General features: G+C 42.5%; 1 protein-coding gene across 1 annotated transcript; it reads left to right on the top strand.

Moving 5' to 3' along the window:
* LOC147100921 (immunoglobulin lambda-1 light chain-like) lies at nt 1-26,830 on the top strand. The gene is made up of 7 exons (XM_085967538.1): nt 1-46; nt 214-507; nt 12,794-12,853; nt 20,557-20,877; nt 21,366-21,410; nt 23,896-24,006; nt 24,335-26,830. Exons 1-6 carry the CDS (start codon nt 1-3, stop codon nt 24,003-24,005), a joined length of 876 nt encoding a protein of 291 aa, XP_085823664.1. The 3' UTR covers nt 24,006; nt 24,335-26,830.
* The last annotated feature ends 868 nt before the right edge of the window (nt 26,831-27,698 follow it).

Here is a 27,698-nt window from a genome sequence, read left to right as displayed (position 1 = left end):
ATGCAGCCCAGTCAATTCATTGTCCTCATCTTTCTGTCATGGGCTCGTGAGTATTATAGCAGGACCTCGGTGTTTAACACAACGCTCGATTGTAGATTACAGTTTATTTAAGAAATTACTCTTCCATTGATTGTGAGGAAATAGTTCGGTTTATAATAAAACTTTTTAAAGGGACAGAATTTCACTAACTCATTGAATGTTTTCATCACTCAGGCGCCGCTCCTGACAATATTGTCACACAATCTCCTGCTGCCTCAGTGTTTGTGGGACAGGCTGTGGAAATAAACTGCACACAGACCGCTTCCTGGGATTACATTTACTGGTACACGCAGAGTCCAGGAGAAAGCTTGAATTTCATCGTGTATTCGCAATCATATGGAGCACAGAAACAGTTTACTTCGGAAATTCCCGCAAGGTTCAATGTTTCTCGGCCAGAGATTCGTAACTGCGGCCTGATTTTAACCTCGCTCCGCCTGGGCGACAGCGCCGTGTATTTCTGCGCTGCTAGTTTAGCACAGCGGTGCAAACAGGCGAGTATTCACACAAAATCCCAACAGGGCGCAGAGCTCCGCCTCAACACACCCTTCTCTAGTCGTGTTATTGTTCAGGTGTTTATGGCTATAGTTTCTAAACCATAAAGATTTTTCATAATTGGTGAATGTAATTCAATGATCAGACATCAAACATCCAATAAGGACTTCCTCAAAGTCACACACAAAACCGAATTCTAAGGAACAAAAACAGAAACTGCTGCGAACACTCAGCGGGTTAGTCAGCATCTGTGGAGAACAGGTGAGTTATTTTCTCAGCAACCTAGCGGAGCCCAGCAAATTCCTCCCTCACCGGCTCTCAGATTCACACCGTCAGGTGAGACAGCATTACCTTACTCTGCTTGCTCCACCTTGAGTAGAGGACCCTCTGCTCCAAAAGATCTCCCTTACCTGTAGCTCCTCCAGAGTAACATCTTGGACTGCTGTTGTTCTGCCTCTGCGCCTTGCTTCAAATATTATTCAGATTGAGAGCCAGTTTCTCTTTAATGGCCACCTTTTAAGAGCTACAGGCACGGATATTCCACCCTGACCCCTGCGCAGCCCCAACATGTCATGCCCTGGGAAGGCTGAGAATCTATTTACATTTTACGGCACCAGGTCAGCAATAAGCGTAACAGATGCTCGCAATGTGCACGGAGCAATGGCCCCACCTCTCCATCAGGACCACATGATTTGCCCCACTATCACTTTCATGTCAATCAGCAGCAGTTTTTGATGTGCGCTGATGCCAAAATGGCTCTATTCAAATCCCAGTTCCACACAACAATAACATATCCCAATCCCCCATTACAGACGTCAAAAGGGGCCAACATTCTCGATGCTGTTCGTGTGCTGAGAGAAATACCGGCACCAAACCGGAGTTATCCTCAGCTTCTAACGCAACGGCAACAGTTACCTTCGCTCCAGGAATCCCTCCAATAACTTTTCTCTTATCATAATGCTCGTAAATCCATCTATTTCACTGAGTGGAGTTAGACGAGTTTTCCTCCCATTTCCTTCTTTCTTGCTCGCCATTTCTTGTTGCTTTCATCTGGTCTCGCATTTCCTACTTTGTGACTGGCTAATAGGTTAGCCTATGTAAAGCTACCTAAGCATATCAGCGACTTTACCTACATCATACATTCCTACATCTGTGTCATGGTTGCCTCAGAGTTGTGGCACTTTGCACAATTCTGCAGCACAGATAGGAATCGCCAAGGCAAGAGGAAATAAACCACACTGTGCAACTCTGCGCTCGAACACAAGTGCAGAATATACAGTGACCGACATCAAATGATTGTGTCATGTGACCAGTCACTGAGTGTTAATGCAGCTGCCTCACACTCACCAAATCAATCAATCCTGCAAACAATAACATCGCTCATCATTATTAAAACAACCTTCAAGGAGGAAACGGAAAATGAACAGAGGAAGAAAACTTCAACTACACAATTCCTAAAGCAGAATACTGCGGATGCTGGAAATCTGAACTAAAAACAGAAAATGCTGGAAATACTCAGCAGGTCAGGCAACAGCTATAGAGAGAGAAACAGAGTTCAGCACCTTTAACCAAAATCTGCCTGTGCCATTTGTGTGCAGGATGCAAGTCTGCACTCAATTGCTAAACATGCAAAGAATATTTCCAGCAAAAAAACATCTGTGCTGAACAGATCATTTTGCTGCTGTTATGTCAGGAGATCAATGTTGTATTTTGTTGGGAAAAATGCTTTTAAGGATGATACCAAATTATTTTTGCTTTGTGAAACGCTATTAAACTTTATATAGTCATAATATAATCTGTATTTTTGAGTGGTTTGCTTTTCCCAAGCAATATTTTAATATAAAGCAAGCATTATAAGCAAACAAATTAACATTGGGGGTGGTCAACCGGGATGGACATTTGCAGATACACTCTGAAAGGGTTTAGTGTGAAAATAGTGGATTCATATAATCCCTCAGACAAATTACAGCTGGTCGGTATGGTCCTGCAGCACATTGTACGGCAATCACTGTGACTACACAGTAGTAAGTCCATAGTTCCCCGTACAGCAATCTCCTGCTCTTAACTGAACCATCAGTTGAGGCACAGAGTGGGGTGAGCCACTTCCTCGGTGGGAAGCAATTAAAACCTGGAAGTGGGCTACGGTCAGAGTCACAAACAACAGGTGGACAGAGGTCCCGCCACACCACAATTCCCCTGACAGAGCAGGACCAGACAAAATGTGGCACCGGAATTAAATGGTCTCTGAACATTTAAATGTCTCTCTGTTGGAAGGGAGTGCTTTCCATGTGTGTATTAAGGCATGCACTGAGATCGCTCCTACACACGGCACTCTCAGACTGGTAGCTACAGAATAAACACACTGCTAATTGGACAAGTTGCATCTTAGAACCTTCATTGACTTGAGACACTTACATTCCAATTACACTACACCATTTGGAGCAGTTTCATTCACCATTTTCATAAAACCAGCCTCAAACCTGTTCTGTGGAGGGTCCAATGTTTTCATTAAATCCTTGGTAATGCCTGTCCACCGTCATCCAGCTGGGTGGGACTGCACTCGCCTGGTTCCATTCTTATCTATCTCATCGTAGCCAGAGAATCACCTGCAACAGCTTCTCTTCCCAATCCTGCATCATCACCTCTGGTGTCCCCGAGGATCTATCCTTGGCCCCTCCTATTTCTCATCTACATGTTGCCCCTTGGCGACATCATCCAAAAACACAGCGTCAGTTTCCACATGAATGCTGACGACACCCAGCTCTACCTCACCACCACGTCTCTCGACCCCTCCACGGTCTCTAAATTGACAGACAGCTTGTCCGACATACAGTTCTGGATGAGCAAATATTTTCTTCAAATAAATATTGGGAAGACCGTTCCCTAGCTACTGACTCCATCCCTCTCCCTAACATCTGACTGATGCTGAACCACACTGTTCGCAACCTTGGTGTCATATTTGACCCTGAAATGAGCTTCCGACCACATATCCGTTGCATAACAAAGACCGCCCACTTCCACCTCCGTAACATCGCCCGTCTCTGCCCTTACCTCAGCTCATCCGCTGCTGAAACCCTCATCCATGCCTTTGTTACCTCCAGACTTGACTATTCCAATACAATCCTGGCTGGCCTCCCACATTCCACACTACATAAGCTTAAGGTCATCCAAAACTCGGCTGCCCGTGTTCTAACTCGCACCAAGTCCCGTTCGCCCATCTCCCCTGTGCTCGCTGACCTACATTGGCTCCTGGTTAAGCAGTGCCTCGATTTCAAAATCCTCACCCTTGTTTTCAAATCCCTCCATGGACTCGCCCCTCCCTATCTCTGTAATCTCCTTCAGCCCCGAGATATCTGCACTCCTCTAATTCTGCCCTCTTTTGCATCTCTGATTATAATCACTCAACCTTTGGTGGCCATGCCTTCTGCTGCCTGGGCCCTAAGCTCTGGAATTCTCCGCCTCGCTACCTCTCTTTCCTCCTTTAAGATGCTCCTTAAAACCTCCCTCTTTGACCAAGCTTTTGGTCACCTGCCCTAATTTATCTGTATGTGGCTCGGTGTCAAATTTTTTGTCTTACAATATTCCTGTGCAGCACCTTGGGATGTTTTACTACGTTAACAGTGCTATATAAATACAGGTTGTTGTTGTTGTTGTTTAGGTGACTTCAGAAGAATTACATCAAACAGGCATACTGATAATTGAAACAAGGAATAAATATTTCAGTTTAAAGAATATTTTGACAATAATCCAAGACAAGTTACATTTTCTTAGAAATGCCTAAAATCCTTGTGGTGAGCAAAGATCTCTGTATCATTTCTGCAGAAAGTTTATTATTCAAACATGAATCCATTGAGAGGCAGTAAGTGGATCTCCAGGTCCATTCAAAGCTGATGAGAGCAAACACAGTTACATGGCTGAGCTCAGAGGATTCGCTGGCACAGAATCAGATCCCAACACCAGTACACAGCGGGCATCATTAGTATAACAGCAGCAAACCAAGCACAACTGAGGCCATAGCTGCACTTGACCTGCTGTCAGAGGTCAAACTCCTGAGACCTATTGAATAATATCCCCTCAATTGCAGCAAATCACGTTAAACTGTGTTGCACACAGTAAGGCAACTGGGACTTCGAAAACTCAGAGCAATGCACATGCCCAGGCATCTCTAATTTAGTTATGTGTCACTCACATTTCTGAGTATTAAAAAGCCGGCTACTCTCTCTCCTTTATGTGTGTTGTGTGTTCTATACTCACTCCCTGTTAATGAATTGGGAATTATTCAGTATTCCAACAGTAGGTCAAGCATAGGAACATAGGGAACATAGGAACACTTGAACAGAATGTATATCTTTACAGAGCAAGTATAGAACAACAATTCACACAGATACCCTCCACATCCCAGGTTGCTGAACATTCTCCCACTCACCTTTCGGTGCTGTGAAGTACTGATGGGGTCTGCTCTTTCACAACATACAAAATGTAACAACAACTATATAAAAGCTTAACTTTTATTTAGTTGAAACCTCATGTTATGAAACCGTGAGTGTGGTGAGTGGGAGATAGCTAGACAGCTTTACTGTTTCCTGTTTCCTGTCAAATCATCTGACTTTTTTGGCTTTGTGTTACAGCAACAACAACAACAACTTGCATTTATATAGCACCTTTAACACAGTAAAACATCCCAAGGTACTTAGAATGGGCTAGGTTGAAGAGATTACGCTGACTCCCACATTGACATCTATGGTGTATTTACACAAGTTTAACATTGGTGTAAATCTGATTCTGACTTTGCACAGGTGCGAAATTTGTGTAATGTAAATCAGCTGTGAAGGCCTGAGCTAACTCCAAAGCAAAACCAGTAAATCCGAGCCAGATCTCCTTTCATGCCACTCCATTTAGCTAATTTCCAGCCCTTTATCTTGAATTCTTCCTTTCCTTCATCTATTTTCAACATCAACCTAATTAGTTCGTGGCCATTATTTCCCAAAGGTTCTCTTAGTTTCAAGTTACTTACTTGCTCTGATTTGACACCAAGAACTAAATGGTGCACATGTTTCTCCTGTGTCATAGCGAACTTTTGGTTAACTTTGCTGCATTCAAAAAGATAAGGGAATCTCTCGCCTCTACCTGCTCTGGCCTACACGTGGTGGCTCCAGTGATTGACTATTAATCTCTTCAGAGCAATTTGGGATGGGCAATAAATGTTGCATTGCCCACATCTCAGAAACAAATAAAAGCAAACACAAAGGTCCCGAATGAAAAAGGGATGAAGTATAAGGAAAACCTGGAGAAGATTAAACCCACCAGGTTAAGAAGAAGATGGATAAAGGAGACGACAATGAAGTATATTAACTGCTATAGACATGCTGAACTCAGTTTAATATTTTAATGTTAATCCGAAAAGTAGAGGCAGCGGACAAAACTCAAATAAGTGAAGAGTAAATTTCAACAGTTATCAGGAAAACATTGTACTTGTCAAATGTGGGAGTCAGCGTGCTTTATTTAACTTAGCCCATTCTAAGTGCCTTCGCATGTTTTACTACGTTAAAGGTGCTATATAAATGCAAATTGGTGTTGTTGTTGTTGTTGCTTTAATACAAAGCCAAGAAAGTCAGATGATTTGTTAAACATTCCGAATAATCTACAAGGCAGGGAATACAGGCAAAGACACTGGGGTTATTCAAAGTTCAGTTCGATACCATGAGACCAGATTGACTGTGGTGCAGGATGAACTTCCCCGGAGATTCCCCTTATCTTTGACTTTTATATCTCTCTCTGGGACGTTAGCTCCTAACGCTCAGCAATCTGCGAGATCCCCCGTTGCTTGTCAGCACCTTGGCATTTACCATTTACTTTATTGCAGCGAATATACAACTGAATTCAGCCTTGAGTTAGAGTGATAAATGTTCATGGCATTGTTTCTGCGCGCTCTCTCACACTCACTGAATGTCCAAGGCAGATTCGACCCGAGTGTCTGAGGAGCCGAAACAGGAATTTATTCAAAAATAAAAACAGAAAGTGCTGGAAATACTCAGCAGGTCAGGCAGCATCTGTGGAGCGAGAAACAGAGTCAAAGGTCCAGGTCAATGACCCCTTTTAAAAGCTGCGATCTTCTTCAGTTCTCTTTGAGTTGGCTGGTTTAGATGATACGAACATTTATACCTCACAGCTAATATTAAAACAAAAGAGCCCATTAAAGTTACAATTCCGGATTGGGTTTGGTTGAAGTAAGCAGAGTGGCCAGTGTTATTTACCTTGTACATTAAACCAGCTGAAGAGTGAGAGGAGTTTGTCAGTCTGACCGCAGCGTTGAACGGAAGCTCCTTGGCGGAGTGCTGTGTGTATAAAGGAGCACTCACTGTCCCAGCCTCACCCTGTCTGAAATGATGCAGCCCAGTCAATTCATTGTCCTCATCTTTCTGTCATGGGCTCGTGAGTATTATAGCAGGGCCTCGGTGTTTAACACAACGCTCGATTGTAGATTACAGTTTATTTAAGAAATTACTCTTCCATTGATTGTGAGGAAATAGTTCGGTTTATAATAAAACTTTTTAAAGGGACAGAATTTCACTAACTCATTGAATGTTTTCATCACTCAGGCGCCGCTCCTGACAATATTGTCACACAATCTCCTGCTGCCTCAGTGTTTGTGGGACAGGCTGTGGAAATAAACTGCACACAGACCGCTTCCTGGGATTACATTTACTGGTATAAGCAGAGTCCAGGAGAAAGCTTGAATTTCATCGTGTATTCTGAGCGAGGATATGGAGCACAGAAGCAGAGGACTTCGGAAATTCCCGCAAGGTTCAATGTTTTTCGACCAGAGATTCGTAACTGCGGCCTGATTTTAACCTCGCTCCGCCTGGGCGACAGCGCCGTGTATTTCTGCGCTGCTAGTTTAGCACAGCGGTGCAAACAGGCGAGTATTCACACAAAATCCCAACAGGGCGCAGAGCTCCGCCTCAACATACCCTTCTCTAGTCGTGTTATTGTTCAGGTGTTTTATAGCGAAGTCATAGATTGATAGAATGATAGGGCAGAGAAGGAGGCCATTCGGATCTCCGTGCTTGTGCCGGCTCTTTCAAAGAGCAATCAAATCGGTCTCCCTGCCTTGCTCTTTCCCCATAGACCTGCAATTTTATGCAATTCATTTTTGACGGTTATTATTGAATCTGTTTCCACCGTCCTTTCAGGCAGTGCATTCCAGATCACAGCAACGCGCTGTGGAAAATTCTCATCTCGCCTCTGGTTCTTTTTCCAATTACCTTCACTCTGTGTCCTCTGGTCACCGACCCTCCTGCCACTGGAAACAGTTCCTCCTTATTTACTCTATCAAAACCCTTCATAATTTTGAACACCTCTATTAAATCTATGAAAATGGTTTTTCATAATTGGTGAATGTAATTCAGTGCGATAGTGACCAGACATCAAAAATCCAATAAGGACTTCCTCAAAGTCACACACTACACTGAGTTCTAAGGAGCAAAAACACAAAATGCTGCGAACACTCAGCAGGTTAGTCAGCATCTGTGGAGAATAGGTGAGTTATTTTCTCAGCAACCTAACGGAATCCAGCAAGTTCCTCCCTCACCGGCCCCCAGGTTCACACCGTCAGGTGAGACAGCATTACCTTACTCTGCTTGCTCCACCTTGAAACATAGAAACATAGAAGATAGGAGCAGGAGCAGGCCATTCGGCCCCTCGAGCCTGCTCCACCATTCAATGAGATCATGGTTGATCATCCAAATTCAGTACCCTGTCCCTGCCTTCTCCCCATATCCCTTGATCCCTTTAGCCTTAAGAAATATACCCAACTCTTTTTTGAATATATTTAATGAACTGGCCTCCACCGCCCTCTGTGGCAGAGAATTCCACAGGTTCACCACTCTCTGGGTGAAGAAATTCCTCCTCATTTCAGTCCTAAATGGCTTACCCCTTAACCTTAGACTATGACCCCTGGTTCTGGACTCCCCGGCCCATCATAAACATCCTTCCTGCATCTAGTCTGTCCAGGCCTGACAGAATTTTATAGGTTTCGATGAGATCCCCTCTCAATCTTCTAAACTCCAGTGAGTATAAGCCCAATCGACACAATCTCTCCTCATACGTCATTCCTGCCATCCCAGGTATCAGCCTGGTGAATCTTCGCTGCACTCCTTCCATGGCAAGAACGTCCTTCCTCAGGTAAGGCGACCAAAACTGCACACAATACTCAAGGTGCGGTCTCACCAAGGCCCTGTACAACTGTAGCAAAACATCCTTGTTCCTGTACTCGAACCCTCTTGCTACGAAGGCGAACATACCATTTGCCTTCTTAACCGCCTGCTGCACCTGCATGCTGACCTTCAGCGACTGGTGCACAAGAACACCCAGGTCTCTTTGCACTTCCCCTTCTCCCAATCTATTGCCATTCAAATAATAATCTGCCTTCCTGTTTTTGCCACCAAAGTGGATAACCTCACATTTATCCACATTATAGTGCAGTTGCCATGTTTCTGCCCAATCACCCAATCTGTCCAAATCGTACTGGAGTTTCACGACATCCTCCTCACAGCTTACCCTCCCACCCAGCTTTGTGTCATCTGCAAATTTGGAGATATTACATCCAATTCCCTCGTCCAGATCATTAATATATATTGTGAACAGCTGGGGTCCTAGGACTGATCCTTGCGGTACCCCACTAGTCACTGCCTGCCACTCGGAAAATGACCCATTTATTCCAACTCTTTGCTTTCTGTCCACCAACCAGTTCTCTATCCAAGTCAATACCTTGCCCCCAATCCCATGTGCCTTAATTTTGCACGCTAATCTCTTATGTGGGACCTTATCGAAAGCCTTCTGAAAGTCCAAATACACCACATCCGCTGGTTCTCCCTTATCTATTTTACCAGTTACATCCTCAAAAAATTCCAGTAGATTAGTCAAGCATGATTTACCTTTTGTAAATCCATGTTGACTTTGTCCGATCCTGTCACTGCTTACCAAGTGCTCTGCTATTACATCTTTTATAATAGATTCTAGCATTTTCCCCACTACCGAGTAGAGGACCCCTCTGCTCCAAAAGATCCCCCTTCTCTGTAGCTCCTCCAGAGTAACATCATGGACTGTTCTGATGAAAGGTCATCGACCTGAAACGTTAACTCTGTTTCTCTGTCCACAGAGGCTGCCTGGCCTGCTGAGCATTTCCAGCGCTTTCTGTTTTTATCCCGGTGTATCTGTTCCCTTAATGATCTTGAATCCTGGAATATCTCATCCGAAGTTCCTTTTCTCCAGAGCAAAGGATTCAGTGGCCCAACAGCCGCAGCTTCCAACAATAGAAAGGGGTTCGCAGGAGAGTCGGGTCTTTTCTAACTTTGGACATTTTGCCACCTGGAGACGGAGCACCCGGATTCACTGAAGGCCTCCCATGACTTGTGGGCACCGCAGGGACTGGAGGGCATTGTGGACATCTGGAAAAATATTGCCATTTAATTTGATAAGTTTCCTTTGTTTTTATTTAAATTTGGTATTTATTGTTTGTGCCCTTTTAAAAAGGAGGCACTTTTGTTAATTTACTTTTGACTGATGACATGGTCATGCTAATTGGCAATGGGGAAGAGTTGAACATTTCGCCAGGGTTTGGGGTCAGGTAAAGGAAGCCTGCACAGATGTTTAACAGCACCTGTTCTGAACTTTGCTTCCTTGCTCAGAGTATTGAATCCAATGGCCGTTTACACCACTCCAGAATGAGATCAGTATTATGAGGGAGCTGATAAAGAAAGAACTCCACATTTATGTAGCACCTTTCACAACCTCAGGAGTCCCCAAAGCACTTTACAGCCAATGAAGTACTTGTGAAGTGAAGTCACTGTTGTAATCTAGAGAAACTCGATAGCCAATTTGCGCACAGCAGGATCCCACAAATAGCAATGGGATAATGGCCAGATAATCTGTTTCAGTGACATTGATCAAGTGATAAATATTGACCAGAACACCAAATCTTTTAAGTTCACCTGAGAGGGCAGACAGGGCCTCGGTTTAACGTCTCATCCGAAAAATGGCACCTCTGACAGTGCAGCACTCCCTCAGCACTGCACTGCAATGTCAACAACAACAGCAGCTTGCATTTATATAGCTCCATTAACATAGTAAAACGTCCCAAGGTGCTTCACTGGAGTATTATAAGACAAAAAAAATTGACACCAAGCCACATAAGGAGAAGTTAGGGCAGGTGACCAAAAGCTTGGTCAAAGAGGTAGGCTTAAGGAGCGTCTTAAAGGAGCAAAGAGAGGCGGAAAGGTTTTGGCAGGGAATTCCAGAGTTTAGAGCCCAGGCAACAGGAGGCACATCACCAATGGCTGAGCGATTATAATTAGGGATGCTCAAGAGGGCAGAATTAAAGGAGTGCAGATATCGGGGGTTGTGGGGCTGGAGGAGGTTACAGAGATAGGGAGGGGCGAGGCCATGGAGGGATTGGGAAACAAGGATGAGAATTTTGAAATTGAGGCGTTGCTTAACCGGGAGCCAATGTAGGTCAGTGAGCACAGGGGGTGATGGGCAAACGGGACTTGGTGCGAGTTAGGACACGGGCAGCCGAGTTTTGGATCCTCAAGTTTACGTAGGGTAGAATGTGGGAGGCCAGCCAGGAGTGCATTGGAATAGTCAAGTCTAGAAGTAACAAAGTCATGGATGAGGGTTTCAGCAATGGATGAGCTGAGGCAGGGGCAGAGACGGGCAATGTTACGGAGGTGGAAATAGGCGGTCTAAGTTATGCTGCGGAAATGTGGTCGGAAGCTCATTTCAGAGTCAAATATGACACCAAGGTTGCGAACAGTGTGGTTCAGTCTCAGGCAGATGTTAGGGAGAGGGATGGAGTCAGTGGCGAGGAAACGGAGTTTGTGGCGGGGACTGAAAACAATGGCTTCGGTCTTCCCAATATTTAATTGGAGAAAATTTCTGCTCATCCAGAATTGGATGTTGGACAAGCAGTCAGACAATTGAGAGCTCGGGTCCGCCTGGACTATGTGCTCAAGTCCCTAGGATGGGGCTTGAACTGCTGACCTTCTGCTTCAGAAGTGATAGTGATGTCACTGAGCCCAGCCCAGCACCGAAGGTGGGGCCGGCGATAGTGTGACTGCAGCATCAATTATCCAGAAAGTGACGGCATTTACCAACTAAAGTGAATTTTAAGCCTAAAATTTCCAGGATTTTATGTTCAATTTAAACCCCTCAAGCCCTGGGCAGCTCGGTTTCTTCTGTCGCTCCAGAATAATTATTGACCTTTGTGAATAGTTCTTACCGGCGTTTGATTTTTAAAGTATCTCCGTAAATGATGCCACAAAGTATTGATCAGTCAGTGTTTCCCGGCCCTCTCCACAGGGAACGGTGCCATGGACAAGGTGTTACCGAGAGCGAGAGTGCTCCCACCTCAGGACAATGCCAACAGGGGAATGTCACAACATGGCGAGGAGGAGAGGGGAGATGTGTAGCGAAGGGTGTGTAAAAGCTTTGATTCTTACGGAAATCGGCATTCAATGCAGTTGGAGCTCAGTGAGTCGCACTGGGTTTTTGTACAAAGATAAAACTACGTGTGGGATCCACAGTGATATAAATGCTCACAGTCACCCGCCCAAAATGTCATGTCAGAGAATGGTGTTCCACAGTCAGTGCGAGAGCAATGTTTCTTGGGAGGAGTTTGGTTACATTGGAGTGTGGAGATGATGAAGGGAAATGTGCAACTAGTTTCCCGTTAATGTGAAAGTATTTTAATCCAATCGAGTGCTGAGTCTGCACCGTCTTCATCTCTGGCGAATGGTAGCTGTAAACAGGTGGGATGTGTAAAGGAGTAATGATCGGCTGAATGAGAAATAAAACCTATATGTTTAAGGCCTAGCCCCAATAATTACTGTAATATGGCGGTAGCTGGTGTTTTTAGAGCAGGTTTCTGAGTGGCTGTGTGGAGGCCAAGGGATAAGATCCATTCTCTTTACCAGTGCCACGGTTTACCTTTTTGTCAGAGGATGTGCTGCCGTGGGGGGCAACAGCAAGCACGGTGTAATAGCCCGTGACAAATTCAGCAGGAGATTGGTCCCGAGGGCAGCCGGAGAGCTTTGGTGTGAAGTGCCAGCGACCTTTGCTAGGACAACGTCCCCGCAGCCTTCGCTGTGATCCTGCTTTTTATTTCTGCCGCAGTCTCGGGTATCGGTGAGAATTGTGGCGTGGGTTCGGGCGCTTGTTCCTCGCCAGCGCTCTTTCAATGGAAGGTTTGGTGTTTGACAGCGAGATGTTCGCGACACCGTGAAGCTCATCTTTGGAAGTGGAACCAGCGTGAAGGTCGTGGCAGGTAATAGGAACGCACTGAATGACTCCTTTCCAGAATATGCAATGATTAAAATCCTTCAATGTTGCTATTTTTAGGACCAGGAATTTAAATGTGTAGTTTGTAAAAGTGTAGTTGTAAAAGAGAAAATGAGACAAGAAGAAAGATTAGCTGGGATGGATGGGAAGCTGCCTCAGACTGTCTGCTAGCGGATAGTGAACTAGACACGTTTAAAACAATCCCACAGACATATTGGAGACCCAATAACCTTTACCAGGTTTTCGGTTCATCCCTCGTCTCATGGATAGCTGTAGAGTTCCAATCGTTGTCCAATTCCCAGCACCGTTTCTACACTGATCGCTGTTGCTAAATTATCATTTCTAAAAGATCAGAGCATATTGTATGCATGTTATTGAAAGTCATGATACTGTTCTTCATTCGAGCCAATTAATAAAGGCAAAGCAGGGAGCTGGATTAATATCTGTCTGTCGGTATTTAAGTTTCAGCTACACAATGCAAAAAGTCATTCCAAATCAAAGTTCATGTCAATGGATCACCAATGCAACTGACACCATTATTCAATGTTTAGCTGTAAAAATGAAAATGAGGAATTTGGTCGCAATGTTGAGCCAGGAAAGGCTGTATTGTGTCCAATTAAAGTTGCCATTCTGGTACAGGACGGGTTTATTGTACCAAGAGCCGGGAAGCCCGGCGCAACGATCCAGAGCGAAAGTGCCAGACTAGACTAAAGAGTGGAATTAATCACAGAGTGACCCCGGTTCCTGTTTTACTGAATTTGTTAAGTGCGACAAAATAATGACGTGTAAATCATTATATATGCCAAATCCTGAGAGTGAAAGGGAATGCTCCGGGCTGATGTTTCTCTTTGCGGGGTCGATGTTATACTATATTTGGAATTAGGATCAATCTAAAACTTATGGTAAATTAGTAAACGTTTCAAAAAGCGTGATCCAAATACTCAAGTCACTCTGAATAAATTCCCCAAAATAATCATCCGGCTGTGGAAACGGACTGTTTCAATAAACAACCTGCATATACAAAGTCAATTTAAAATAAGGATATCATAAACAGGAACATGGTCTCAAACCAACCTACAAAATACAATAACCAACCTCTTTCTTTAATAATATATCGAGCGGGCGTTGCTGTAAAGTTTATGTTAGGTTGTGTGTTGAAGTCTGTGTTGGGCTCTGTCTTGCTACAATTGTACAGGGCCTTGGTGAGACCACACCTGGAGTACTGAGCACAGTTTTGGTCTCCTTATCTAAGGAAGGATATACTTGCCTTGGAGGCGGTGCAACGAAGGTTCACCAGATTGATTCCTGGGATGAGAGGGCTGTCCTATGATGAGAGATTGTGTAGAATGGGCCTATACTCTCTGAAATTTAGAAGAATGAGAGGTGATCTCATTGAAACATACAAGATTCTTGAAGCCTCTTTGAGTTGTGAGGAGGATGCAAAAAGGCTTCAAGGCGATTTAGACAAGTTGAGTGAGTGGGCAAATACATGGCAGTATAACGTGGATAAATGTGAAGTAGTCCACTTTGGTAGGAAAACAGAAAGGTAGAGTATTATTTAAATGGTGCTTGATTGGGAAATAGTGATGTACAAACGGACCTGGGTGTCCTTGTACACCAGTCACTGAAAGCAAACATGCAGGTGCAGCAAACAGTTAGGAAGGCAAATGGTATGTTGGCCTTTGTTGCAAGAGGATTTGAGTACAGGAGCAAGGACGTCTTACTACAGTTATACAGGGCCTTGTTGAGACCACACCTAGAGTATGGTGCGTAGTTTTGGTCTCCTTATCTAAGAAAGGATATACTTGCCATAGAGGGAGTGCAGCGAATGTTCACCAGACTGATTCCTGGGATGGCAGGACTGTCATATGAGGAGAGATTGGGTCGATTAGGCCTGTATTCACTAGAGTTTAGAAGAATGAGAGGGGATCTCATTGAAACGTATAAAATTCTGACAGGGCTAGACAGACTGGATGCAGGGAGGATGTTTCCCCTGGCTGGGGGTTCTAGAACGAGGGGTCACAGTCTCAAGATACGGGGTAGGACATTTAGGACTGAGATGAGGAGAAATTTCTTCACTCAGAGGGTGGGGAACCTGTGGAATTCTCTACCACAGAAGGTTGTGGAGGCCAAGTAACTGAATATATTTAAGAAGGAGATAGATAGATTTCTAGACACAAAAGATATCAAGGGGTATGGGGAGAGAGCGGGAATATGGTATTGAGATAGAGGATCAGCCATGATCATATTGAATGGTGGAGCAGGCTCGAAGTGCCGAATGGCCGACTCCTGCTCCTATTTTTCTATGTTTCTATGTTTCTGTTCTGAAGGGGATTGACAGGGTAAATGCTGAGAGGTTGTTTCCCCGGGCTGGAGTGTGAATCTTTGGACTTCTCTCCCCCAGAGGGCTGTGAATGCTGAGTCTTTGAGTATATTCAAGGCTGAGATAGATAGATTTTTGGACACTAGGGGAATTAAAGGATATGGAGATCGGGCAGGAAAGTGGAGTTGAGGTTGATGATTAGCCACAATCTTATTGAATGGTGGAGCAGGCTCGAGGGGCCGTATGGTCTATTCCTGTTCCTATTTCTTATGTTCTTATGATGTCTATGTTGGGCTGTGTTGGTGTCTATGTTGGGCTGTGTTGATGTCTATGTTCGGCTGTGTGTTGATGTCTATGTTGGGCTGTGTGTTGATGTCTATGTTGGGCTGTGTTGATGTCTATGTTGGGCTGTGTGTTGATGTCTATGTTGGGCTGTGTGTTGATGTCTATGTTGGGTCTGTTTTGATGTCTATGTTGGGCTGTGTGTTGATGTCTATGTTGGGTCTGTGTTGATGTCTATGTTGGGCTGTGTGTTGATGTCTATGTTGGGCTGTGTGTTGATGTCTATGTTGGGCTGTGTTGATGTCTATGTTGGGCTGTGTGTTGATGTCTATGTTGGGCTGTGTGTTGATGTCTATGTTGGGTCTGTTTTGATGTCTATGTTGGGCTGTGTGTTGATGTCTATGTTGGGCTGTGTGTTGATGTTTATGTTGGGCTGTGTGTTGATGTCTATGTTGGGCTGTGTGTTGTAGTCTATGTTGGGCTGTGTGTTGATGTCTATGTTGGGTCTGTTTTGATGTCTATGTTGGGCTGTGTGTTGATGTCTATGTTGGGTCTGTGTTGATGTCTATGTTGGGCTGTGTGTTGATGTCTATGTTGGGCTGTGTTGATGTCTATGTTGGGCTGTGTGTTGATGTCTATGTTGGGCTGTGTGTTGATGTCTATGTTGGGCTGTGTGTTGTAGTCTATGTTGGGCTGTGTGTTGTAGTCTATGTTGGGCTGTGTGTTGATGTCTATGTTGGGCTGTGTGTTGTAGTCTATGTTGGGCTCTGTGTTGATGTCTATGTTGGGCTGTGTGTTGTAGTCTATGCTGGGTCTGTGTTGTAGTCTTCTGCTAATCGTTAACTTTAGTCAAATGAATTGTATAAATTGTGGATGAATTAAATTACCAATTTAAACAATTTGTTTTGTTTTACATTTACTTCATCAATATGACCTCGCACTAATCCATCACTTTAGTCCCAATGTCCTAACATGAATTGGAGATCCATTTCATTTAAGTTTCCGCAGTGAGTTAAACTGAACAGAATCGGGCAATGTATCAAACTGGCTCAGGTGGTGAATTTATAAAAGTTAAAATAGTAAACGAATTCGAGATTATTTATGACTGTTCAGTCAATCACTTGCACTAAACCCTGTTTTTCACGCCATTTACGTGAAATTAAGTGAGATATTAAGGATGAAAAAGGTCCCCAGATCCAAACAATGCCCTAATTTAAATTTATATTTCATTAACTTGCCACACTGACTTCAAAACTCTTTAAGGATGAAGTTACGCTGCTATTTTTGTGCAAAAATTCAAATGGAGGATGATGAGGAGTTGAGTCAAGACCTGCCTTCTGAGCTGAATAAAACCAGAGCGGATCTCTTAAGGGCTTTAAAAATATATTGTTTTTGCATGACGACTCAGTCTTTATTATAACACGGGTATGGTAGTGTTGTGGTTGTGTTATTGGACTGGCAATCCAGAGAATGTGAGTTCATGTCCCGGCATGGCAGTTTGCGAATTTGAAGTCAGGTTTAAGAAATATCTCAACATTTAAAAAAAGTGAATACCAACCTATCGGATTGTAGTTTAAACAAACAATGGGTTAACAAATGTCCTTCATGTAAGGAAACCTGGCTTATATGTGACTCCAGTCCCACAGAAACACGGTTGTCTCTTAACTGCCATCTGAGGACTTTGGAGAGGAACAGAAGGTTAGAGATGGGGCAGTAGTTAGAAGGGCAGAGGGCTCAAGGATGTTATTTTTTAGGTTTAAGTGTAGTCACAAGCCAGATCCTGAGCTGTCTCTCAGTTATACTCTACTTGAATCAATGTGCACTCAAAACTTTGCCAAAACACCAAAGAACAGGGTGACTCCAGTCTTCACAGATTTTGAAGTTAATGTGGCCAGTTAGTGAAACATAAATTAAATTAGAGCATAATACATTTATAAATAAGTGAAAAGTAAATTTAAGACCGATAATAGGGACAATTTGCTTCGTCAAAGAATGATAAATGGTTTAAATATTCTGCAGGTAGGTAACAGAGGCAAATATATTAGAGACCTTCAGAATGCAGGCTGATATAAAGATGCGAGAGTTTGGGAATTCCAGGGACCCAATGGCCTTTTCTGTATCTTGACTTGTGATCTCACCTCCCTCGCTCCCTTTTAATTTGTAAAGCTCTGAACTGTGTCAATAATCCCCAATAATGAAAGCATTAGAAAAGGAACCAGTAATCAACACCTGGAGCTAATGGTTACATTCTAGCTGCTATACAAGATGTTTACATCATACTTTATAAAACTTCAATATGTTTTGGTCTGATCCTCCCCTGAACCTCCCCGCCAATAAATTCCACGCACAGCAGTAAAAAGCTTTATAGAACACTAAATAATGATGCTACATCAGAGTACTTCCCATTTCTTAGTCTGTGCATTCCTTTTCAAATCAAATTAAATCAAATCAAATCAAATCAACTTTTATTGCCACTGTTAGTGCACAAGTGCAGTACAACAAAATGTAGGCTTGCGGCTCCCGAGAGTGTACATTTAGATTAAGACATTTAAACATTCAACATACATTTGGCTTGTAATACATTAACATAAACATAACCACAATAAAGTGCATTGGCAGATGTGCAGGCTTTAGAGTTTATTTGTGGAGTTCAGTAGGATGACAGCCCTGGGAAAGAAGCTGTTCCTAAATCTGGTCGTACGGATGCGAATGCATCTGTAGCATCTCCCAGATGGCAGGAGGGCGAACAGACTGTGGCTGGGGTGGGTAGGGTCTTTGATGATGGACCGTGACCTCCGTAAACAGCGTTTCTGGTATATGTGCTCTATGGTCGGTAGCCGGGTGCCGGTAATGCGTTGGGCAGTTTTGACTACCCGCTGCAGGGCTTTCCGGTCATAGTAGCTACAGCTGCCATACCATACTGTGATACAGTTCGTCAGGATGCTCTCTATTGTGCAGCGGTAAAAGTTAGAGTTATTTTGCTGTTACATGTTAGGCAATTATATTAAATATATATTTAAAGTCTTTATATAGAATCATAGAATGGTTACAGGACGGAAGGCAGCCATTCGGCCCGTCGAGCCCGTGCCGGCTCTCTGCAAGAGCACTTCAGCTAGTCCCACTCCCCCACCCTTTCCCGTAGCCCTTCAATTTTTTTCTTTCAGGTACTTATCCAATTCCCTTTTGAAAGCCGTGATTGAATCTGCCTCCACCACCCTTTCAGGCAGTGCATTCCAGATCCTAACCACTCGCTGCGTAAAACAGTTTTTCTTCATGTCGCCTTTGGTTCTTTTGTCAATCACCTTAAATCTGTGTCCTCTGGTTCTCGACCCTTCCGCCAATGGGAACAGTTTCTCTCTATCTACTCTGTTTAGACCCCTCATGATTTTGAACATCTCTATCAAATCTCCTCTCAATCATAATACAAAAGCAAAATACTGCAGATGCTGGAAATCTGAAATAAAAACAGAAAATGCTGGAAATGCTCAGCAGGTCAGGCAGCACCTGTGGAGCGAGAAACAGAGTTAACGTTTCAGGTCATGACCCTTCGTCAATCTTCTCTGCTCTAAGAACAAGGTAACCGAAGTCCCTCATCCCTGGGGCCAACACTGTGTTTGAAAGCAACTTTTTTTGTATATGCCATCTGACTTGACCTGTCTTCCTTTCACAGTACTGGCGGGAATAAAATAAATTTTCACGAGGAGTGGGTTGCGGAATTGCTCTGGTCGCTAAGTGCATCGTAAATGTATTCAAACACAAGTCACCGCACAACAACCAGAACCATTCCTCTGGTCGCTCCTTCCACCCCCAAAACTCCATCTTCCTGCGGCAAAGGGCCATTAAAAGCTAAATTTAATCTGGGCTTTTAATTTAGAAAATGGCTTTTTAGAATTAACATAAAATTTGTCCTTCAGTATTAATTAAGTGATCAGTTTTAATTTGTTTTGCCATGATTCCCCTAAAAACTAAACACCAGATCCTATGAACGATCTGCGGAAAATTATTTGAATATTTTCCACACTTTCCTGCCAGAATATTTGCATCTGCCGACAGTAATATTTCTCATGTGCCAGAGCTTTAACCGCCGCCTGGTTCTCTTGCTGCATAAAGCAGGCACACCAGGTCACAAGTGAATTCTGCAGAGCAACTCCAACTTAACCCTTTAGTACCGTTTAATGTCTTTTTAAATAATTTCCATTAACTCATTCAGTTGTGCTTTAGATTGGCTTTCTCTGTATATACAATCACCAATATTACTTTATCCAATACTTTATATAAAGTTTCCAAACAAGAAAATAACAACTTCATTAGATGCCAGTATTCCTGGAATTTCTTGATCTAATTTTTGCAAATTTCAAATTTTGCATTAAATCCGTCACCGTTAATAATGTGAAGTAAATAAAATGACAACAGTTTCCTAAAAGGTGATTAAACTTCAAAGGTTCGGGTTGCTAGCTTGTGTCGTGGTTTTCTGATAGTTTACCAATTCCGACTTAACTTTGGGTAATGTTAATATCGGCACATCCTTAAGGTGATATCTGTGGCCTTTTACAGGTCTTCAATTATTCAGGGGTTCGTCGTTACCTTTTAACAGAATTGTCTGATGTAGACTAATCCCCAATAAATTCCATTCATTTTCTCAAAAAAATGGCAATAAAAAGGACACTACAATTTATAAATAAAGCGTAACATCTGAACGCAGTGCTTGAATGAGAAAAATGGTCTTATGTGAAAAGTCGGAATATGTCCCCACAGTTGGGAAAACGATTAATTTGCCGCATCAGTTACTGTACATCTACAGGTGTCAAACTGTAAAGTTTGAAAGCATTTCTGTGAGAATGCCGATGAAATATTTTACCAAAATTAGTTATAATACTTCATTGGCTGTAAAGCGTTTTGGGAGGTCGTGAAAAGAGCGTCATTTAAATGGAAGTCTTTCTATAAACCATTGTCTGGAAGGAATACTCGACCAAATGGTTTCTAGTGCCGACAACATTCCGTTGGAGCGCCATCATTTATTTCATTACAAGTTTTTCTTTTCAAAACAGTTTTTCTGCTCACTGATGATGTTTTAATATTTCCAGATCACACAAGCACTGCCCCCTCTGTGTTCCTGCTGCCGCCCCCTGCTGCAGATATCCAGGGAGGGGGAAACGCAAGCCTTGGCTGTTTGTTGACATCCTTTTACCCGGATTCTCTGGTTGTCACCTGGAATGTGCCCAGCCATTCACTAATCCGAGGGGATCATCTGCAGTTTGGTGCGGCTGTGGGGGAAGATGGCTATTACAGCCTCGTCAGTCAAATGACAACCTCGGCAAAAAGCTGGGACGATGGAAACTCATACACCTGCCAAGTGAATATGCCTCATTCCATGGGAAGTACATCAGTCATGTCAAAAGAGAAAGGTTGGTTTAAATTCTATTATGACATTGCCTCACTAAATCTCCCTCTGCTAAAATAATGAGTGCTAATGAGGATAACATATAAAGCAAAGTCTTCTAATTACACGGGCACATGCTAATATAATGTTAATATACGTGGCAAAATATATTTAGTACCATTTGGATTGTAGACCTCCCCAGCCATCTAACTCGACTTCAGTCATGCTGCCTGATCAGTTTGATCTTTGTGTTCGGAGCTGAGATAGACTGGAATAGAGGACATAGAGGAACTGGGATACAACCCTGGCAACGGGAAAGAGTCGGAAACACAGTTCAAGGCTCGTCCTCCAAATCCAAAAAACACTTTATTTAATCTCATATTATCTCTTTTTAATGTTGGTTATTTTTCAAGCTTTGGACGCTTTCCTCAAATAGAAAAGGAAAGTTTTGAACACTTTGCTCACTGATGAACCAAGCTGTGTATTTATTACTTTCTTTGTAAATTCTTACAGCCCAACAACTGCAGAAGGAATGTCTCCAGGTGAACTCTGATGACGGTATGTTACAGGCTTATATTCTAAACAACGATATCTATTTCAAATCTTTCATCTTCACCTCAAAGCAGTTTATAAATAGTAGAATCTCGAATATCGCGCGTTTGGTAACTAGGCGATAAAAGTGAACATTTCAAATTAACACGGAGGATTACACAAAGAATTCGAGAAATTGAGGCATCTACCAGAACTCGAACTCGAATATTCCTTCCTTCTTGCGTTGTTGCGCATATCTTAGTTATTGGGAATGAAAAGCCTTTCTAAATCACACATACACATACTTTCTCTCTTATTATTAATCATGCTGGAGATATGGGCATCGCTGGCAAGGCCCAGCATTTATTGCCCATCCCTAACTGCCCTTGAGAAGGTGGTGGTGAGCCGCCTTCTTGAACCGCTGCAGTCCGTGTGGTGAAGGTACTCCCACAGTGCTGTTAGGGAGGGAGTTCCAGGATTTTAACCCGGAGACCATAAAGGGTCCATATATGTCCAAATCGGGATGGTGTGTGCCTTGGAGCAGGGGAGTACAGGCGATGTCCTGGCCAATATTAATCCCTCAACCAACACCTACAAAAGACACAAACCGGTAGATATCACATTGCTGTTTGTGGGACGTGACCTCAGATTGTCTGTCGCTTTTCCTACATTACAACAGTGACTACACTTCCAAAGTACTTCATTGGCTGTAAAGCACTTTGGGAGGCCCCGATATCGTGAAAGGCGCTGTATAAATGAAAGTCTTTTTTATTACTAGTGTTCCTATTTTATCATAAATTTACCAAAATATTTGCCTACTCCTAAATGACGCCTAAAGCGATAGCGAGGAAAATGCAGCAGCTGTAGAATGGCGGTTGTGGATTGAGAAAACCCGAGAAAACATAACTGTGGTCCTTCGCTCAATGAGTGAAACTAGTTCAAAGTAATGAGTGTTTATTACAATACTTTAATCTGGAGGCTAATTTACTGGTTGGTACCAAACAGTACCATTTCACTGAGTCTTTTCGGGGTTCATCCTTAACACTGTCTCCAACTGTGGCCCATAATGCTGCTTTTACACAATATAACCAGAATGGCTTCTTTTTACTTCAGTCAATGTGAAGGTGAAGCTTTGGTTAGTCTAGAGCTTCACCTTCACATTGACACAAACTATGTGGTGTGATTCAAACTTCATTTTTAGTTGCTTTTTAGTGTTAGCCCAGCAAACCTTTTAACGTTTAAATTCAACTGGTATTTGAAGAACATTGAGCAGAACTATACATGACATGTCCATGTTTCCACTGGCTAAACGGACACCTGGAGCTGGCAGAATATCCCGAGTCTGTTGGCTGTGAGCTGCTCTATCCCGGCAGCTATAGTGTAACCATGCTCTTAGAGTGGGGCGAGCTAACTGGGTCAACTTACATTGCCAGTCCCACAACAAGCTCATTGCAGCTTTGCGCATCAGTGCTTCCAAGACATGCAGAGTTCATCTCAGGATACTGGTGAAGTTTTCCAATTAGTGAAGAGGGATCCCCTGTGGGCTCCTTGTTAACATTGGGCCGATTCCCTAGAAGTTTTTAAACCTTCATTGTTAAAGTTGGTTGAGCGACGGTTGTAGTGTAACTGTTGGAAACCCAGCTACTGTGAGATTGTCGCGAGATATCTGGGGTTGCCAACTCTCCAGGATTGCCCTGCAGTCTCCAGGAATTTTTTTTTATTCGTAGATGTGATGTGGGTGTCGCTGGCAAGGCCAGCATTTATTGCCCTTCCCTGTGGCTGGTCCAGTTAAGTTTCTGGTCAATGGTGACTCCCAGGATGTTGATGGTGGGGGATTCGGCAATGGCAATGCCTAATGAATGTCAAGGGGAGGTGGTTAGACTCTCACTTGTTGGAGATAGTCATTGCCTGGCACTTCTGTGGCGCGAATGTTACCTGCCACTTATCAGCCCAAGCCTGAACGTCGTCCAGGTCTTGTTGCATGCGGGCATGGACTGCTTCATTATCTGAGGAGTTGTGAATGGCGCTGAACACTGTGCAGTCATCAGCAAACATCCCCATTTCTGACTTTATGTTGGAGGGAAGGTCATTGATGAAGCAACTGAAGATGGTTGGGCCTAGGACACTGCCCTGAGGAACTCCAGCAGCGATGTCCTGGGGCTGAGGTTATTGACCTTCAACTACCACAACCATTGAAGATTAATCTCCTGGTCACTACTGCGAGAAACCTGGGAGAAGAAATTGTGTGATTGTTTTTCGTTTTCTTTGAACACTTATTTATTAGTTCTAAAAATATTGGAGATGAGGAAGAAAGGCTGTTTGACCGGGTGTGATGATTGGAGGCAGGAATATGTCCCACCATAGTTGGGAACCTACCAGTTATCCAAGGAGACACTGTGGTGTAACTCCTCCCTGACACAACTGGTTTTACATAAACCAGGTCTTTTTTCACCATGATGGTTTTAATGCTCTGAATTTTGCACTAACGCATTTTGTTTTCTTTCTATTAAAGATGAGGTGCCCCGTTCACTTCCAGTAATTATATTCTCCTTGCGAATCCTCTTTCTTAAATCTTTGGTTTTCAACGGTTTGATGACTTCAGCCATTTGGGTCTCAAACTAAGGTAAAGCTCAACATATTAATCTTTTCACATATTCACCATAAACAGAGTTTCTGAACATAACACTTCAATTTGTTGAGAGCTGAACTGTAAAACTTATCTCAACTATTAAAATCTGTTGTGAGGGGACATTTACTTTTTCTGCAGTGGACAATTGAGTGCAAAACTCTCGAATATATCATTACAAACATTTAAAATGAACATTTCTGAACAAACAATGAACAAATGTGTTATATTTTACAAGCTCTCTGATTATATTACAAGTCACTTGAATTTCTTTATATATTGATGTATTTTAATTTATAATCGCTGTTTAATTTATTTTTTTCAGGGAATTGCCTGTGATGAATTTTTGCCATTGAATATTTTGATGTTTTTATTTCTTTATACATCAGATTTGTCAATTTGAGGGTTGATTCTTCAGTCTGTTTCAATATACTTTAACAATATTGCACTTCTGATCTGTGTTTAAGAAGTATTGAAGACTAATGCTCATTTTTTAAAGATTGATATAAATGTTTAGATGAATTGTCTGTTGGTAGGTATTGTTAAAACTAACATTGAAAGTAACATTTTATGAAAATTTCTGCATAATATTGTTGCTATAAAAGATATGTTGAGCATTTCTTCAATTTCTAAATAGTAAGTCACAGGTAGATTTAGTTTTAAAATACATATATTATTTTCTAGTCAATAGAGAAGCATAATTTTGTAAGTACTGCAAACATTTCTGCAACTGTGATACAAATTAGAAATATCCATTCTAAAGCAGAAACATTCATAATCCTTTAATATTGGAAATGTTGCACGCTCACCTTCTAATGATAGATATTCTGGGTCATGGAGCAAATCTTTTTAGTCACAAATGTAAGTTGATGTTCCAGAACACATGTTCTGTGTTATATAACGACTTGCATTTATATAGCACTTTTAATGTAGGAAAACATCCCAAGGTGCTTCACAGGAGCCCAATCAAACAAAAAATTGACACTGAGCCAAATATTAACAGCTAAAAGCTTGGTAAAGAGGTAGGTTTTAAGAAGGATCTCAAAGGAGAAGAGAGAGAAATGAAGAGGTGAAAAGCTTTAGGGAGGGAATTCCAGAGCTTAAGACCTAGACAACCGAAGGCACAGCTGCCAATAATGGACCAATGGGAGTGGGGAGCATGTAAGAAGTCAGAGTTGGAGGAACAGAGTTCTTGGAGGGTTGTAAGGCTGGAGGAGGTTACAGAGGTACAGAAAGGTGAGGCCAGAGAGGGATTTGAATATGAGGATGAGAATTTAAAATTTGAGGCATTTTTCGACCTGGAAAAGGAACTTTCTGAACATTGCTAAACCTGGAAATGAAGGTATCAATTGTCATTTTTCTGAATAAACTTTATTAGATTATATTTTTTGTTTTGGACAGTCCACAAATTTCTTTGAAGCTCTATTTGGTACAAAAAAATGAATTTACCCATACTTTCCTTCAGTATTATCACTAGCTGTTCCTTCAACACGCCATTAAATTCAATGTCAGGAGTCAGTGTGTTTCCTTGTGCCACAGTGTATTAGTGTATAACATTAAAGCTTAGATCCGTGAAATGGGCTTTATGTATTATTTAAAGCAAATAAAGTGTGCACATAAACCCATGTTGTGGTACTGAACCGTGTAGACCAAAAAGTCCTAGGTTTGATTGCCGGTCTCTGTGCTACAATTGCCAGGATGTGTGTGTATATCCAGTTAAGACAGAATGGGCTGCAATGTGCACATTCATTGACCAGACTCTCACATGAAGATTGGCCACTTCGGTGAGGTTCCAGAGAACACCCAACAAAAATCAGGAGAGATGGGGAACAAAGGGTTGGCCAAAAGTCTAAAAGAAAAACAATGTCAGCATTATATTTTTCCGAGCTGTATGCATTCAAATTATATCCCATTGATAGAAACACTAGAGAAACATCAGCTGCAAGAGTATCTGTACAGATGATCTGGCCCCTGAGGATCCTTTCCAGCCCTGGATGATGACAGGAATCATCCGAGCTAGGAAAATGCAGTTCTGGTTGGGAGAACAACAGTGCCCACCTGGTACTGAAGACGCCTGCCTTTCATACATCCCCATCATTCAGAGCTGGAAAAATAATGCAGATATGCAGGAGTTTCCTTTCGAGCTGCACCAGGTCCATCTGCGACTGGAGTGTCAGCCTCACTTTTGTGCTCAAGTCCCTGGAGTGGGACTTGAACCCACAACCTTCTGACTCAGAGGCGACTGTACTACATTGAGATTTACTGAGTTTACACACTAATCTTATATCTGCTTACTGCTCACAGCCAACGCTGAAAACAGATTACAAATGCCCACGTGGTTTTCATTTTACAATCACAAACCACATTGGACTTGCTTTGTTATAATACAAGAATTTAAGGCCCTTTGAAGGTTTAAGTGACTCAGAAAGAGTGCTGCATAAAACCTACACTTTTATTTCTGGGGGCGGACGACACTCATTGCCTTCAGAATAAACGTTAGACCACAACCTCATCTGAGAACTGCACCTGGAGATGATGATCTAGGGCTGCCGCCTGGAAACCAGCAGAGAGCTGAAATGCAGGTTTCATTTTCTTTGCTCTGTTTCCTGTTATTCACACTCTGCAAGTTTCAAATTGTTTCAAAATGAAATGGAAAATGAGAAACAAGTCAAATACAGAAAAAATATTGAAAACATGCATCAAGCTTTTGGGGACTTCATTAGCATATGAAGTAGTGTTATGATTTAATACATATTTCTGCAGAGAATAAATTAGCTTAATTGTTCTACTGACTTTCTTCTTTTAAACTCCCAAAATTCAATTCTACATCCGTTTACTCCTGGATCTTGCACAATCACTGTGCTAGAATCAGGGTTTATTGTGTTGCTCTGGCAATATTCTTTCCCAGGAAATTAAAACTGTGGAACTGCTTACCTCCCTTGCTCAACCCTTCCTCCTGTTTTAATAGCCAGTGAATGCAATCTTGATATCTAAAGAGATGTGTAGATATCATATCGTTAATAATATTGTATCTGGGCAATGTGAACAACAAATAAAGTGTTTGGTAGAATAATTATTAGAAACTGGGAAAGGCCATTTGGCTCAAGTCCACTTCTTTTCAATTGATCTCATCCCCACCGTCACCATGTTCCTCAATCCTTTCGCTCTCCACAAACACATTTAGTTGGTTCTTGAGTCCATGCCAACTGATTTCTTCAATGGTCTTTCCTGTAAACTTATTTCTTTTGTCTATTGCACTTTGTTTTACAAAATACGTTCTGCCTGACCTCCTGCCTGACCTCTAACCTTCTCGGAGATATTCGGTGTTTGGTCCCTTTGGTGTAATAAACAATTTGCTTGGATCAACTTTGACAATTTCCTTTATAACATTTCGGTAAGGTCATCCTGAAATGTTTTTTCCACAAAAGGAACAGCCTGACATCCTTTATCTTTCCTCATAACATTACCGACTGGTGCCTAGTGCCCAAAATCAAAGGCAACAATATCCTCACTGTGATTAGGTGACTAGAACTGCCAATAAAACCACTCGCTTTGTGGATAATGAGACTTTTTTAAATTAGAAGAAACGGATACAGAAAGGATAATCTGCCAATAATCAGACAGGAAACTAAGCTGTGGGCACAGAACATAAACAGTAATTGAAATTAATTTAAACTACAGCGAATCCA

The sequence above is a fragment of the Somniosus microcephalus genome, chromosome 25 (assembly GCF_052327205.1).
Source record: "Somniosus microcephalus isolate GS21.2 chromosome 25, FLI_Smic_1.0, whole genome shotgun sequence".
Taxonomy (NCBI): domain Eukaryota; kingdom Metazoa; phylum Chordata; class Chondrichthyes; order Squaliformes; family Somniosidae; genus Somniosus; species Somniosus microcephalus.
This window is presented reverse-complemented; position numbering and strand designations above follow the sequence as displayed.